This window comes from Erythrolamprus reginae, chromosome 6, assembly GCF_031021105.1.
Source record: "Erythrolamprus reginae isolate rEryReg1 chromosome 6, rEryReg1.hap1, whole genome shotgun sequence".
NCBI lineage: Eukaryota > Metazoa > Chordata > Lepidosauria > Squamata > Dipsadidae > Erythrolamprus > Erythrolamprus reginae.
In genome coordinates this window covers 30,755,642-30,772,447 of record NC_091955.1, presented here as the reverse complement: position 1 = coordinate 30,772,447, position 16,806 = coordinate 30,755,642, and the positions used below count along the sequence as shown (strand labels likewise).

General features: G+C 39.1%; 1 protein-coding gene across 2 annotated transcripts in view; it reads right to left on the bottom strand.

Moving 5' to 3' along the window:
• The window catches only part of CTTNBP2 (cortactin binding protein 2), a 136,120-nt gene that overhangs the window by 10,015 nt on the left and 109,299 nt on the right, over window positions 1–16,806 (bottom strand). For both annotated transcript variants that reach the window (XM_070755461.1, XM_070755462.1), the window contains exons 15-20: window positions 16,121–16,273; window positions 15,737–15,924; window positions 9,598–9,776; window positions 2,914–3,119; window positions 2,472–2,657; window positions 2,156–2,216 (exon numbers count right to left, since the gene is read on the bottom strand). In XM_070755461.1, the coding sequence (XP_070611562.1) occupies window positions 2,156–2,216; window positions 2,472–2,657; window positions 2,914–3,119; window positions 9,598–9,776; window positions 15,737–15,924; window positions 16,121–16,273 (973 nt within the window). The remainder of the gene's footprint in view (window positions 1–2,155; window positions 2,217–2,471; window positions 2,658–2,913; window positions 3,120–9,597; window positions 9,777–15,736; window positions 15,925–16,120; window positions 16,274–16,806) is intronic.

Sequence of the window (16,806 nt, the reverse complement as noted above, 5' to 3'; positions counted from 1 at the left end):
GACATTTCATTACTCAGCTAGGTAATATCAGAGCTAGTGAGGGCCAGAGAGCAAATCTCACACTCACTACACTATTGATGTTATCTATTCAGGTAATGAAATGTCTGAAAGCGACAACAAAACTCAAAGATCACCAAGGACTTCACAAAAATATTTAGTAGTGCATAAGTAGTGCATAAATTTCAGATGGAATTGAAATATACAGTAGCTATTTATCAATCCAAGTGGAATATTTTAGAAAAACACTAACCAGGTGCTCCACTACTAAAGCAACAGCCTTTCTGCAAGACAAGCTTTGTAAGAATTTTATTAAAATGAGCCCAAACACACTATAGCAACATAGAACAGCAGAAAAAGGAAATGGAGCATCTATATAACACATTCCAACAACTTTATCAAAAAATCCCTGACCGCAAAATAAACAAATCCCAAAATGAATTACACTGCCATACAAGAAGAATATCTCAAAAACCACAAAGAGACTACAACCAGTGTAGCACACTGTAAAATCAGTGTAGCACACAAGCCAACTAAAGCCCTTCAAAACATCCAAAGCAGACTAGGACCCAACAACACTAGAACAAAAATCTATATCTACAACATATAGCCACTACAAACAGGCAGAAGACTGGCGGAATGCATCTGTGAACACCAGCTGGCAGTCAAAAGACATGACAAAAATTTCACAACATACAGACAGATTTAACCATAGTTTCAATTGGGAAAATGTGATAATCCTAGACCAGGCCAAATCCAAAAATGCCAGGAAATTTCTAGAAGTCAGGCACTCTGACAAACCCATCAATAGACACATAGACATTAACAACATCTACAAACTATGCAAAAGAGACAATCATCCAGCCCAAAGGATAAAAAGACTCTAACGTCTCTCCAACAGTTATCAGCAGACAAATCAGCATAGATTAACTCCAAGGTTAACTTCAGACCAACAATTAAGTAGGTAATACTCCAATCATGAAACTGCCTAAGAGCCATCAGTAAATAGCCCAAGCAAAGAATCTCTAAAACTGCCCCCACCCACACAGGCAAGCATATCACCAGAATATACACTGACAGCCAAAAGCACTCCTTACTATCATGTTTTCCCCAAAATCAAACCTATTCCAAAAATAAGCCTCAGCTTGATTTTTACATGTAATAATATGCCCTGATATGAGCCCTAAGTCAAAAATAAGCCCTAGTTAAGATCCCACCCACTCCATCCTATCGTCTGGTTGCACAAGGTGGAATGAGGTGCATGAGTAAAAATTGAGCTAGGGCAGGGGATGGAGCTGCCCTATGCAGCCTACACCTGCTTACCTTAAGATCACCATAGCCAGGCCTCCCATGCCCCGATATTGGTCGCACTGCTGTTTGACTGCCATGAGTGGCAGCACTGGTGTGACATGCCATGTGCACTCCTGCCACAAGCGGCAGTACAAGCATGTGGTGCCACATGACATCTGGCCACAAGTGGCCACAGAAGTCAGCCAGCAGTGTGACAATCCTTGATTCCAAAAAGGCGCACGTGGCAGGTGCTGCCATCTGAAAACTCTGTCCTCCACGATCCTCAGGTTACATGCACCATTTTTTTTAATTTGGGGAGGAGATCATGGGCTGCCACCTGAAAACTCTTTCCTCCCTGATCCTGATGTTTCAGGTGGCAGATCTCCTCCCTGATTAAAAAAATGGCATGTGTGGTGGGTGCTGCCACCTGAAAATATTTTCCTACTCAATTCCTCGTGTTTCAGGTGGAGGATCTGGCCAGCAGAAAAGAGAAGGTGAATCTGTGGAGGAGGAGGAGGTGGGTGTGCAGCTCTGCAATGTGAACCAGGGAGGAAAGCATTTTCAGGTGGTAGCGCATGCTGGAACCACCCACTGCCTGAAATGCAATGCACTTTTTGGCCTCCATAAGCACCATTTGGAAAGATTTTTATATTTGCAAAAGGCCTGGAGAACATGGTTTTAATTACAAAATTCAGCCATTATACTAAAATTGTGTAAGATGTATTGACTGCTATAATTTCCATGCAATAATGGAGAAACATACAGTAGGTGACAAGTATAATGTATTGATTTATTTGATGGGTAGAAAACTGTAATCTGAAATCTCCTTGAGAAAGGACCAGACATCTTATGCAAACACAGAACTTACTTTTTTTCTAAGGAAGACACTTCATTTCCATTTTCCTTCAATATATTATTTGATTGAATGCCTATGGGAGAGAAAAGATCGTAAGACAAAAACTCAAATTTTGTGCCCATCTTTTTTCTATCTTTGAACAGAGTTGCAACTATCCCTGGACAAGTACGAAAATTTATGTTCCAAAATTACTTAATAGATTTAAATACAGTTGATAAAAATATAAAAAATGAAAGTTCTTAGCTGGGTTTTTAAAATATCAATAAGGGATTTTCAAGTGTCCAAATACATAATCCCTGCTACCTCCCAATTTCCACCAATATCTTACCTTCTGCACTTCCCTCCACCTTACTCCAGGACTGGGCTGATGAGCGAAGTGACTTCTTACGTGGACTTGTGTTGGCTTTTCTCCAAGCAACATTTTCTCCTTTTTTCTTGGGGCAGTTCTTGTAGTTTGATACCATAGAAAGAGGAAAATTTCCTCCTTTAAAATCTGCAATGTACAGCTCCATTTCTGTAACAATGGAAATGAAAGAAGCAGGTGACCATACAGTGATCCAATGTGATTGCCAAAGTATTTACGCAGTGCGGTTGTCAAGGTATAAGTCTTTTGTTTAAAAGAATATTTTTCCCACTAGTTTCATTCTGGCTTTATTTTCACTCTAAGCTCATGATACCAGGAATTAGCAAAAAAGCTTATACAAATAAAACTAAAGATCACAACAGCAGAAGTAAATGTTCCAGAGATTTACACATTTACCACATCTTACCTGATCTGGGGAGAGGGCATCCATGCAGAACTGCTTTATTTAACAAGATGCTGAGTGCAGCTTTCACTACTGCCTGTTGCCCTTGGCTTGGACATTTTTTGACTGCCATTTGTCCCGATATGGGTGGTCTTCTAAGCGAAGCTCTGGAGAGAATTGCTTCTTGAACTCGGGGAGCAATAATGGCATTCCACAATTTTGACATCCACCTTGAAGGAGAAATAGGATGAAGAGATAACTATCATTTCCAGACACTGGTGCAAAGATAAAGAAAAGGGTAGTGCAAATTCAGATATAATCACCAGGCTGCTATTCAAATTACAATGATTTTATCTACAGTGGTTTATTTGATGTGGTAGCATGTCTGTTCTGTTATTTGTCTATTTTGTTATTTTTCCCAACAAGAGTGATATTCACTAAAAAAAAGTACACAAAGAAGCAGCATAATTTTGACAAAATATTAGTTGCACTTTTGGGGACATAAATCAGCATCAAAATGCTATCTAGCTCAAAGCACTGCTTTTTTTCAAACTGCTAAGAAATTAGTTGTCCAAAGCTGTTGACGGGGAGGGAAATCTGACATTATATTGGCACAAATAGGCATGGACTGTAAATCCAATGGATTATAGAAAAGGAATATGTTGGTCATTTAAAAAGAATTGAATTACTAATAGTAACCATCTGAAGTTACAACAGGCCTGGAAAAAGTGATTTAAGTGTTTTTCACATTAACAACTGTTGTAGCACCCCCATGGTCACATGATCAAAAATTTGATGCTTGCCAGCTGGCCTGCATTTTTGATTGTTGCAGCATCTTGTGGTCATGTGATTATCTTTTGCAATCTTCTGGCATGCAAAGTCCATGGAAAAGTCAAATTCACTTAATAACCAAATTACTAATTTAACTGCAATGATTAATTAACAACAGTGGCAACAAAAGTTGTAAATGGGGCAAAACTCACTTAACATATCTTTTGCTTAACAACATTAATTTGTGGTCATCAACTGAGGACAACCTGAATATGTGTCATAGGACAATGTTGCAGGATCCAATTTGGGTTGGTCACCAGGACCAGAGGTTTAATCTTCTGAGCTTTTGGACTCATGCTGGAATCCACCCTCAGGAGACTTCTCTAGACCAAAAGTTGCTGGAGGATGGACTCCAGCATGAGTCCCAAAGTTCTGAATACTAAACCTCTGATGATTGACCCTGATTGGATGCTTTTCTTCAGTAGTTCAGGTGGTTACATACACAGTACTCCAAACTTTTTTTCCTCATGCAATAATTACTGTATTTTTCGGAGTATAAGACACACTTTTCCCCCTTAAAGAAACTGAAAATTTGAGTGTGTCTTATACTCCGAAAAATACTATGTAAAAGTGTAGCTTTTACTAAGCATTTTTTCAGTCCTAATGAGGTAGGTGCTGAGTGAAGTGATCTTCCTGCTTTGCCTGCTATTTTCATTGCTACTTCCTCTGAAAATCAGTTGTATTTTTGAAGCTTTTTTTCAGCCCTAACAAGATGCTAATGAGTGAAGGGATCTTCTGTGCTTTGCCTGATATTTTCATTGCTTCTCTCTACCAACTTGTGCTTTGAAGCTGTTTTTTATCCTGCTCAAAACCAGTAAACTAATATAGTGAATCTGACATACTAAGGATGGTAGCCAGATAAATACCTGGTAGGCAGAATTTGTTTCCTATTTTCCTCTCCAAAAACTAAGGTGCGTCTTATACTCCAGTGCATCTTATACTCCAAAAAATAAGGTAATTTGTGAAGTAGATGGGCAACTCAAAAAAAGAATAATTGGTCAAGGTAAATCGGAACATTTCTATGGTGAAGATAGAATCTTATTTGGGTCTTCCCATGTTTTTTATACCACCATATTGATTTTCAATACTAGATAATAACTTTGATTTAAAACACTCAAACAAAAGCCACAGAAAATGCTAACAGTGTTCCCAACAATTTCACAAAAGTAATATGTTTGAAACAGAAAGCAAGGTCTGCAGAAGGGAAAAATATCAGGAAACATAATGCTAGCCATACATTTGATTGATTAATGAACGATACTTTCCTACTAATGCTGGTCAGTTTTTGGCTCTTGCATTTAGGATTTCTTAAGCCACTTAGAAACTCTTGAGTTCTCCCATTTTTTTGGTGGGGAGGAAGGACAAGATTATAAAAGGATTTCATTTAAAAATAGGGAGAAGTAAGTACTAAGTTTGTTCTATATGTTGCATTTGAACAAATCTGCCTTCCCTATCCCATTTCCATTTCTATTTTCTTTCTTTCTTCATATTTAATTCGCAAAAAGGGCAAATTAAAGAGAAGAGTTAAAATGAACACTGTACTTCCTGCATTTAATTTTCCTTCAACCTCAGTGTTTATAACTCCTTATTTCACTACTAAGCTTGTGGATCATTATAATAGATACCTTGGGCTAAAATATTTTGCATTTAATGAAGTGCACTGCTGAAAGCTTATGCTGTGATAGATTTACTAGTCTTAACAAAACCATAAGCCTTCTTCTGACAGATAGAGGCTAGTGATTACATTAACCATCCCTATAAGAAAGCTCCTTTTGGCTGTGTTCCCAAATATTCCTTATTTCCATCTTATAAATTGAAATTCTGATTTAAAAACAAAAAGGAAGTATTGATATATTAGAACTGAGGAACCAGTATAGGAGTAAGGAAATAGGAATACAGTGATACCTTTCTTACAAACGCCTCGTCATACAAACTTTTCGAGATACAAACCCGGGGTTTAAGATTTTTTTGCCTCTTCTTACAAACTATTTTCACCTTACAAACCTACCGCCGCTGCTGGGATGCCCCGCCTCCGGACTTCCGTTGCCACCGAAGCACCCGTTTTTGCGCTGCTGGGATTCCCATGAGGCTCCCCTCCATGGGAAACACCACCTCTGGACTTCCGTGTTTTTATGATGCTGCAGGGGAATCCCAGCATCGCAAAAACGAGCTGGCAACAGAAGTCTGGAGGTGGGGTTTCCCATGGAGGGGAGCCTCAGGGGAATCCCAGCAGTGCAAAAACAGGCACTTCGGCTGGCCAAAGGGGTGAATTTTGGGCTTTCACGCATTAATCGCTTTTCCATTGATTCCTATGGGAAACATTGTTTCATCTTACAAACTTTTCACCTTAAGAATCTCATCCCGGAACCAATTAAGTTTGTAAGACAAGGTATTACTGTATATCTTTAATATCAGCACCCAAGGACTTCACATTTTATTGTTCTTCAGTTTGTTCAAAACACACACACACACACCACGGTTTCCCCCTCCCATGGAAAAGATAAATACTTCTCCCTATGAAAATCCAAGCTTAGTATATCAGCAATGCTGACTTTTGTGAGACAAACACATACTTAGCTATTTTTCTGCTTATTTTTAGCGTCTTGTTTTATTTACCCAGAAAATAAATAGTTAAACAGAATCCTGTTTCTGACAGTCACTGACCAGCTTTGAAAAATCCTTACTAAAGTTATTTTTTTACCTTCTTTCTTCCACAACTTATTGAGACTTAAATATAATTTTTCATCTTTAGAGTAAAATTTCCCAAAAGATCCATCCTTATTCCATATTTAAAGGCTGGGAATTGAGGTTGGCAGACAGTTCTGATAACAGCCATCTGTATGCTCGACAGTTCAGCTATTAAATCTATTGGGAAGTCTTAAAAGCAGTGTTAGATATGAGTGATGGCCAAAAGTAAGCAGGACTTTCTCACCAGTACTATCCATCTTGCTAATGGAAGGCAGGAGTGCCCAGGGCTTTGGAAGAAAGAGCCACAACTCATCTCTGAGGAACAAGGTCAGGCAAAAGCTAGAATTTGATTTAAAGTAATTAAATGTTTTAGTATGATTACTTCCTAGTATTCTATGCTTTCCCTTTGAGAATATTAAAAAGTAACAGCTTAAGAAACATCTGTTCTCTCAGAGATTTGGTTAAGCTTATCTCAGCCCTACCCAACTGATCCAGTCTGGCACAATGATCCTAGTTTGTTTGTTTTTTTAAACTTAATCAATATTTTAATATGGCTAATAATTTTGAGGTACAGTGGTACCTTTACTTAAGAACTTAATTTGTTCCATGACCAGGTTCTTAAGTAGAAAAGAGGAAGAAGAGGAGGAGGACAGTAGCTGCTGAAGGAAGAAGGTGAGGTGAGGGGAATCCAAAAAATCTAAAACTTTTAGGCTTAAAAAAAAGAGAGGAACTCTGAGGTGGCAAGGAGCAGCACCTGCTTCCCATACACCGGATGCGAGGCTGCCTCCCATATACTGCACCATAGAGAGAAACCCAGGGGGAATGGCAGGAAAGTGGCCAGGCCTTTGTGACGATTTCAAATTTCCTGGGAAATTTTTCCGGGCTTCGGTTCTTAAGTAGAAAATGGTTCTTGAGAAGAGGGAAAAAAATCTTGAACACCTGGTTCTCACCTAGAAAAGTTCTTAAATAGAGGTGTTCTGAGGTAGACGTACCCCTGTATTGTAGTTGCATTGTAAGCTGCTTAGAGTTATACGATGGAAGCAGCATAGAAGCAATGATAATAAATAACATTTTACTGAATGTCATTAAATGTTTTAAAAATTATATACAGCGATCCCTCGATTTTCGCGATCTCGATCTTCGCGAAACGCTATATCGCGATTTTTCAAAAAATATTAATTAAAAAATACTCCACGGTTTTTTTGCTATACCGTGGTTTTTCCCACCCGATGACGTCACTCTTTTCCTTTCTCATCTTTCTTTCTCTCTCTCTTTCTCTATCTTGCTTCTTCCTCTCTCACACTCTCTTCCTCCCTCTCTCATCTCTTTCTTTCCTTCTCTCTCTTTCTCTATCTCTCCACCTCTTGCTCTTGAGCAGTGGGCGGCGGACGGGTGGGCGAGCGGCGGGCGGGCAGCAGCGAGGAGCCGAAGATCGGGGTTTCCCCTTTGCGTGGGCGGCGGGGAAGACCCAGGGAAGGTTTCTTCGGCCGCCCAGCAGCTGATCTGCTCGGCAGCGCGGCAGGAGCGAGGAGCCGAAGATCGGGGTTTCCCCTTTGCGTGGGCGGCCATGGAAAAAAGGGTGCGCATGCGCAGATGGTGTTTTTACTTCCGCACCGGTACATCGCGAAAAATCGATTATCGCGAGAGGTCTTGGAACGGAACCCTCGCGATAATCGAGGGATCACTGTACTTGTAAAATAAACTTAATTATTTGGGTTTGTATGTAAGAATAAAAATTTTGGAGTAAAAATAAATGATAAACCTACATACAGCTCTGAGAACATAGACACCCTGCTGCAAAGGCTTTAAAAAATCTCTCTAATAGGAAGCTAAGATTTGTGGTTTGTGGAATTTTGTCTATATCTGCATTTGCACAAGCCTCAAAGACCATATTTTTGTAGTATAAGACACACCTTAGTTTTTAGCCAGGGGTGGGGAAATTCTGCCCCACAGATATTCATCTGGCTTGTTCTTAGCCTGGTCAGCTTCAACACATTAGTTTGCTCTCTGGTTTTGAGGTTAGAGATGATTGGGGCATCTAAAGCACAGCTGATTGTTGAAGGGAGCAGCAATTAGAAAAGCAAGCAAAGCTTAGTTGGTGTTTGAGCTGAAAAACAGCTTCAAAAGCACAGCTGATCCTCGGAGGGAGCTCCAGTGACTAAAGCAGGCACAGCGAGGAAGGGGTAAGAGAAGGTAGCAGCTGTTCGAGAGTTTGGAGGCTGAAAATGAAATGCACAGAGCCCAGAAACGCAAGCCATTATTAGTGGCAATTTCTGCAGCCAGTAAAGAGGACACGCAGAGGCTGAATGATAGAGGCTGGTGGGTGAGCAGATCTACATTTGGACTATAGGACACACCCAAATTTTCAGCCTCTTTTAGGATGGAAAAAGTGTGTCTTATACTCCGAAAAATACGCCATATATTAATCAATGATAAAAGTGAAAAAAAGATATCTTTATATTTTTCAGGGTTCCTAAAAAGATGGAACATATTATCCATATAGCAACTATAAATTGATGAATGCTATGAGTTCTAATTTTCTGAAATTGAATTAAGTATAAATGTGGAAATTTAAACTCAGTTTATCTCATCTCCTCTCCTCTCCTCTTGTCAACTCTCATCTCATTTCATCTTATCATCATCTTACCTTGTCTAACCTTATCATCATCATCTTACCTTGTCTAACCTTATCTTTCTTTATCTTTTACACATATCATTTGAATGTATACTGAATTATACCCTTAAAATATATGTTGCTGATTAATAATATTTAGTGACAAATATTAGTTAGCTAGTTACCAGTAGTTAGTTAGCTCGTTAGGTATCTTTCAGCCGTTCTTGATTGTTAGTTACTTTCAGACAAGTCCATGCAAATTTATGTGGGAGGCTTTCAAGGTCCTCAAGGCACACAAAGCCCTTGTCCAACCCTCCCAGTCTGATAATCAGCCACATCCAGCCTCAGTGACCAATGGAGCAACCACATCCACTGCAGCAGAAAATGGCAGAACTGAATCTGCACTAACAGCTTCCGCAGTCCCACCACCAACTATTTCTACCTGGGCAAAAGTTATATATTAACCATGTTAATGATTGAGCAAAGAGTGATTAATTGGGGGGCTAGAACGTACTGGAGATTGAAATGTTTTAAAGGATGGGATGGCATTAATAAAAATTATATAAAAGACCTACTTTATTGTAGCATGACTGTGACCAGGCATCACCGGACAAGAAAGAAAATGTCTGGGCCCAATAAGAGCTTCAGGTGCACCAAGCCGTGACAAACATGAGTTCAGTTGATCCCACACTGTAAGAGTCCACTCAACCATCCTGCACACAGGATCACAGGGAGGCGGCATTTGTCCCCTGAACTGCATAGAATAGAACAAATGATTACATTTTTATGATAATCTTATTTTGCTCTTTAAAGAAAGTAAGTAATTTCCAATTGCATTGCAAATAATAGGAAATAAACAATTTTGAAAACAGATTTTGGGAACAGGTTAACACCTGGGAATATACTGTCTGATAATTAGCTTCAACTTGTGATTACTAGTATAAACATCTTCCTTTAAAATGTTACAAATACAGTGGTACCTCAAGATACGAACCCCTCGTCTTACGAACAACTCGTGATACGAACCCGGGGTTCGGAGACTGCTGGGAAGCCGCGCGGCTGTTTTAAAAGGTGACAGCCGGGTGGCGGGGCTTCCCAGAAGCCTCCCGAACGCCGGTTCGTAACTCGAACAAAGTTCGTAAGAAGAGGCAAAATTTTGCTGAACCCCGGGTTCGGTTCGGGAGGTTGCTGGGAAGCCCCCCAGGCCAGCTGCGACCTTTTAAAACACCCGTGCCGCTTCACAGCTGTCTCCCAAAGCCGAACGCGGAAGTTCGGCTTTAGCGTTCGGCTTTAGGAGACAGCTGCGAAGCGGCGCGGGTGTTTTAAAAGGTCGCAGCCGGCCTGGGGGGCTTGCCAGCACCCCTGAACCCAGAACCCGGGTTTGGGGGGGTGCTGGCAAGCCCCCCAGGCCGGCTGCGACGTTTTAAAACACCCGCCCCGCTTCGCAGCTGTCTCCCGAAGCCGAACGCGGAAGTTCGGCTTTAGCGTTCGGCCTCAGGAGACAGCTGCGAAGCGGCGCGGGTGTTTTAAAAGGTCGCAGCCGGCCTGGGGGGCTTGCCAGCACCCCCCCGAACCCGGGTTCGGGGTTCGGGGTGGTGCTGGCAAGCCCCCAAGGCCGGCTGTCACCTTTTAAAACAGCCGCGCGGCTTCCCAGCAGTCGCCGAAAGCCCTTTTTTTGCAGGGTTTTTTTTGGTTGCACGGATTAATTGACTTTACATTGTTTCCTATGGGAAACAATGTTTCGTCTTACGAACCTTTCATCTTACAAACCTCCTCCTTGCACCAATTAAGTTCGTATCATGAGGTATTACTGTACTGTATTTATCCAAAAGAAAGATGGCTCTAGATTCAAAATGATTTGCTCTTGCCCTGCCCCCATCCTTAATGCAGAAACAGATGACACAGATTTAAAAACTCAAACAAAAGGTGTTGTTTCTCAATTACTGCTTTGTAACCAAAGGTAGACAATCTTTCTTCATGTTCAAGAAGTTCTTCATTTTAAATTATTTATTTCATGAACAGTTAATTGTTGCTAAGTTTTAAAAAATTAATTCAGTGCTGTTCTTGTACTTTGATGTGTTACTTCTACTATTACTTCTGCTGCTACTCTGTGTTCCTTACAGTTTTGATTTTTAATTATGTTTACCATGGATGCTTTAATTATCTGAATATTTATTGGATTGCTGTACACTGTCATGAATGTTTTTCTTTGATGATAATTAATATTAGGAAATGTGTTCCTTCCCCCATCACTCCCTCTGTGAGTGACCTGTAGTTCACAAATTCTGTTCTACTCTACTCTACTCTACTCCAGTGTTTCCTAACCTTGGCAACTTGAAGATATTTGGACTTCAACTCCCAGAATTCCCCATGCTGGCTGGGGAATTCTGGGAATGGAAGTCCAGATATCTTCAAGTTGCCAAGGTTGGGAAACACTGCTCTACTCTATTCTATCCTTATTTTCCACCTATCTTGATGTGGGACTACTTTAGGTAGCTAGAATTTTATTGTATTATCTCTGTAAAGATATTATCAGACATCTTCTGATTTTTACAGTAGCTACTATAAAGTAATACAGCTCTCATTCTGCCATTTGTATAGTTATGTTCTCAAAAAGGAAGCCCTTAGATAATGGTAACTGGATTCACAATCTATATATTACTAATACTTTTATGTCTCTTTTATGTTTAATTGGGTGAAACACTGTATCGTAGACCAAAAATCTTTCAGGTTATGTCATAAAAGGCCAGCAGCTACCTCAACTGGGTGTGCCTCATCAGCAATGGAAGATAGCAAAGTTCATTTTAGGGTGGCAGGTGTGGCAGATATAGGGTAGAGTGCACACATATCAAAAGGCAAGGGATGGGGGGGCACAGCCTGGTGGAGGAATTTGCAGCACACATTACATTCTAAATATGAGCAGGCTACCAAGTGCTTACGCTTTGATTATGTGGCTATAACTTTGAAGACTGGTCTTAACTACCATTCACTCAGTGCCATTGTAAGAGTTGCTGAACAAGTTGCTGCATTTTTACATATATAGCTGAAGCTATAAGTATGTTGCTGGTTCTGCCAATGATAATAAATGAAGAACTGGACAAGCCCTATAAGAATGAGCAAAATATGTACAAAGACAGATTCTTTCAATGGGTATTTGTATCCCATTGAACTGGATCCAGAAACAGCAGTCTAATAAACACATCCTGTCAACATTATATGAAACTATTGTGCTTAATTCCCACTGAATCATTACCAAAATATTGCTATACAGATTTCCTACAACTGAAATGCAATCACAAGAGGAAACAGGATATAATGTTAAATATTACACAAATGATAACTTGCAGAATGTCCTGTTTAAACCATCTTATGGGGATGATCTTTGGGGCAAGTGACTGTTGTACATCATAATTTGTGCAAAAATAAAACCATTTGGGATAGGAACATTTTCTCTAGTGACTCTTTTGTCTATTCACATAATCATTATTAGAGAAAATAATTAATTTAATGATGTAAAAAATTCTCAGAAATTCACAAGCGGAGTTTTAAAGCTATTGGCTCAGATCATAAATGAGCTTGGTTCGGTTAGCCCAAATGGAGGTGATGGTAACTTTCAAATATAATAGTCAAAACAGAAAAAAATGGTTTAAATTTTAAAAAGGGGGGGAATGCAGTATTTTAATTAGGAAAGTGAGATTGCCTCAGTATAGTGTGAGAGTGGGCATATATATAATTGCTGAGAAGTCTCAATTTTAAAAGTATACAGGCCCCTAGCATTTTTTTCTGAGAAGAAATGTGAACTTGTCAGTACCATTAACAAAAGATTTTAGACCATTGATTCCTGAAGGCCTTCTCCAAATAAACTTCTCCAAGGATGTATGAATTGGCACTGAAAAGTAGGATCAGCTTTAACATGTCAGAGAGGATCAACTATCAGGTTTCTAACACTCTAAGCTACTGACACTGGCCCTCCTAATCTCTAGGCATTTCTAAATTTCTCATATTGACTGATAGTACTCCTATTGTACCATCTTGGGATGGTATTCTTATTGTACCATTTTGTACTTGGGAATAGCATCAATGGAGGACCAGTTACCATGCTTCCTTTAAACAGTCCTACTAAAACATATTTTTATAGTTATTAAGACAAATCAATGTGAAGTATATAAAAGCTCAATAAATAGAATTCTGCAGCCCAGATCTCAGTTTTGTATGAGCCTATCCATGATGATCAATAAAGAATTAAATATGTTCCTCTACACCATCTGGTGACATCTCCCTAAGCTATAATAATTTGAGTGTAATTTAATTAGCTCTTACATAACAGCACTATTACTTTCAAGGTAAATAATCTTATGTCTCCTGTAAAATAGCATCCTTTTAAATCTGTAACACTATTAATAAGCTGCCAGATACATACATTGTCACATGCTGTTAGCAGATGCTGTTAACAATTCAAAATTATTCATTCAGTTCTGAACGTGCTGCCTTATGAATGTGCTGCACTAATGTGCACATGCATACACTTGTCTGATTTGGCTCATTTTAATGACAGCATTTATATAAAACCGAGAGATGTAAGAGATAAAAACAAAGTCCAAAATGCAGAAGGAGAACTTGACCCAAGTATTCAATTAAGGTATAATATCATGCTTTGAAGCAACAGCTATAAAGAAAAGTCACATTCTTCTAATCTCAGTGATTTATAGCCTATAGCCAGATTGGGAAGATCAACTATAGAAAGATCTTTATTTTTTTAATGCTAGGTTAACTTGCAGTTGGCATTTAGTGAAACTGCTGTTAAAATACATACAATTCTGCAGCAAAGCAGAACAGGCAGGAGCCTGAATGCATCATGAATTAAGGAGATTAACTTTTTGAATATATACAAACGATTGATTCAAATTATCTTTTTGAATACACACAATCACATATACCCTTTCTAGATGAAGGCTAGGACAGAACTATTCCTTTTTAGTAAAACAGAATTTACCTTTTAACTGAAATAAGAATATGATAAGATTGCAGATTTAAGTTAAACTGTACCTAAAATCTTGATTTTTCCAGAGTGCTTACGGCTCCTATAGGGGCTAACTACCTTACAATATATGAATATTTTGGGTATGTCTGCAAATTTATTACAGAATACAGCTCCTTTTATTGTAAAAATAAATATGTCAATGGCATTTAGAGATTCTTTTCAGTTGTAAATCCCAGCTCCTCTACCTAGACATTCCTGGGATACCACTGTCTATGCTAGTTTCGGAAAACATCTATTTTGGTCTGCATTTTCTGGCTCAAAAGTTGGGGTTTATCCAAGAAAAGTCTTACCTCCCCTTTAGTTATCCTTCATCCCTTGTTCAATTATTTGAGTATTGCTACTTCAAAAACTCCAACCAGGAGAGGAATGTAGGTACTACCTCTCCCATTGCTGGCACACAATTTTACTGCAATTCTCCTCCCCCATCTATTTCATGAATAGTACATTAAAGGAGTACAAGGACAAAAAGAGAGAGGTTGGAGGATTGTTGCTGTTAATCAAATTGGGGAAAGTGAAGAACAAACTGGATTGGTTTTTTTGCTTAGGATCAACTACAAGACCAAGAATTACTGTACCACTGCTTTCCTTGTCCCATGTTTGAAGCAAGCATTGTGATGCCCCCACACATCTTTAATTTTACATTAAGATTTTTTTTCTCCATTTTCGGTAAGAAACTGAATCGAGAACTAAGAAATTTCAGCTTCAGTCTCAAACTGCAAATTATTGCAATGAGTCACATTAAGCCTACTTTATATAGAGTATTGTAGTGATTATTGTAATAAGGGGGCTCTGAACATTCTAAAGTGGAAAATGTGCTATAATCACAATAAGCTTAGCTTATGTTTTAAAATAGCAAAGCACAAATTTAGGAATAACTTTCAGTTGCAACGAAGAGGCAATCTTGGGGATTCTAAGTATTAATGACCTTCTAAATCCCTGTAAACCACACATGTGCAATAGTGCAGGCCAAAGAGCACCCATTTTTGCACTAGGAACTGGCATTTCCACTCACTCCATTAAGTAGCAATATTTATGGCTACTTTGAAGAGAAGAGGATGTACCATCACTCACTGGCTAGACTTAAAGATATGGAGCTGTCCTTATTAACAAAAGTCCACAGTCAACAACAATAAAAAAAACCCCTACTGTGGAGTTCAACCTTGATCTACACAAATTTTCTTCTATTGTAAAAAAGCAAAAAACCCAACAACCCACTGCATTGCAATTGGTTTTTGAATAATGTGTCTAGAGACAATTTTTTATTTTGTGGTTTGACTAAGAATCAGAATAAAGAAAATAAGCTAACATGGAATTGTTTTTAAAAGCAACAATAACTTCATTGGAAACAATCCAATAGTACAATAAATGGCAGCTTAACGTAGCTTGACAACATCATGGATGAATCATAAACTGATATTGGTCTTCAGCTATGCTATTCAAAAATGATATAGTGTACCAGTCTGCCTCGGGGCCTTAGAAAATTACCAGCTGCTGATAGTGATTACTCCTAAAATTTATCCACCAAAAATAAAAGTTTATTTCTGCTCCAATTTACTTGGCCATAATGATTTACACATGGGATCACTAAGTGTGAAGCTTGACATGATGTCAGCAATCATGTGAAATATATTTGGTTATGAACTGTTTCAAACTTAAACATGTGAGATTCCTACCTTGTTTAAAACCTTCCTTCGCAAGAATTTCCGCAGAAGGCCATGGATTGGTTCTCCATCCCATCTTAGCTGAACCCAGAGGAAATGTTGCTGAACCATCAAGTCAGAGCCCTGGAGCCGAGATTTTGCAATGGTCCCCATAAGGAAACAGTTCTCATGGAAGTAATATGCATATGATATTCCATTGGCTAAAATAATTTTAAAATATATAAGTTTATATAGTTCTAGTATAAAGAATCACAATCCAAATATAAATCAATTAAATGTGTTAGAAATCATTTATAGGAAGGATTCTAAAAAAAAATAGAATGCTATTCTTTTAATGTTTCCTTGCTCTTCAACTCCTCATTACAACCAATCCAAAGGGAATAATGTATTTTATACCTTTTTTTACAGTGTAGAGGTTATCCAAGCCACGATTTTCAAGAGGTTGAAGAAACTCCCCAAGTAATTCTGATAATGACGCTTTTTCTAAATTTTCTAAAATGATGATGATTCTGTTGCTTATTGAAGGTTGTTTCACTGGAATCAAGCAACCTGGAAATATAAAGAGTTTATTATGTCTGTCAAAAGAAAGCCCATTTCACATGTCTAGAGGGTAGTCACTGTTCACAGTCACTCATGCCCTCATCACTTCGAGGTTCGACTACTGTAATGCTCTCTACATGGGGCTACCTTTGAAGAGTGTTCGGAAATTTCAGATTGTGCAGAATGCAGTTGCGAGAGCAATCATGGGCTTTCCCAAATATGCCCATGTTACTCCAACACTCCGCAGTCTGCATTTGTTGCCGATCAGTTTCCGGTCACAATTCAAAGTGTTGGTTATGACCTATAAAGCCCTTCATGGCACCAGACCAGATTATCTGCGAGATCACCTTCTGCCGCACGAATCCCAGGGACCGGTTAGGTCCCACAGAGTTGGTCTTCTCCGGGTCCCGTCGACTAAACAATGCCATCTGGTGGGACCCAGGGGGAGAGCCTTCTCTATGGCAGCCCTGACCCTCTGGAATCAGCTCCCCATGGAGATTAGGACTGCCCCCACCCTCCTTGCCTTTCGTAAACTCCTCAAA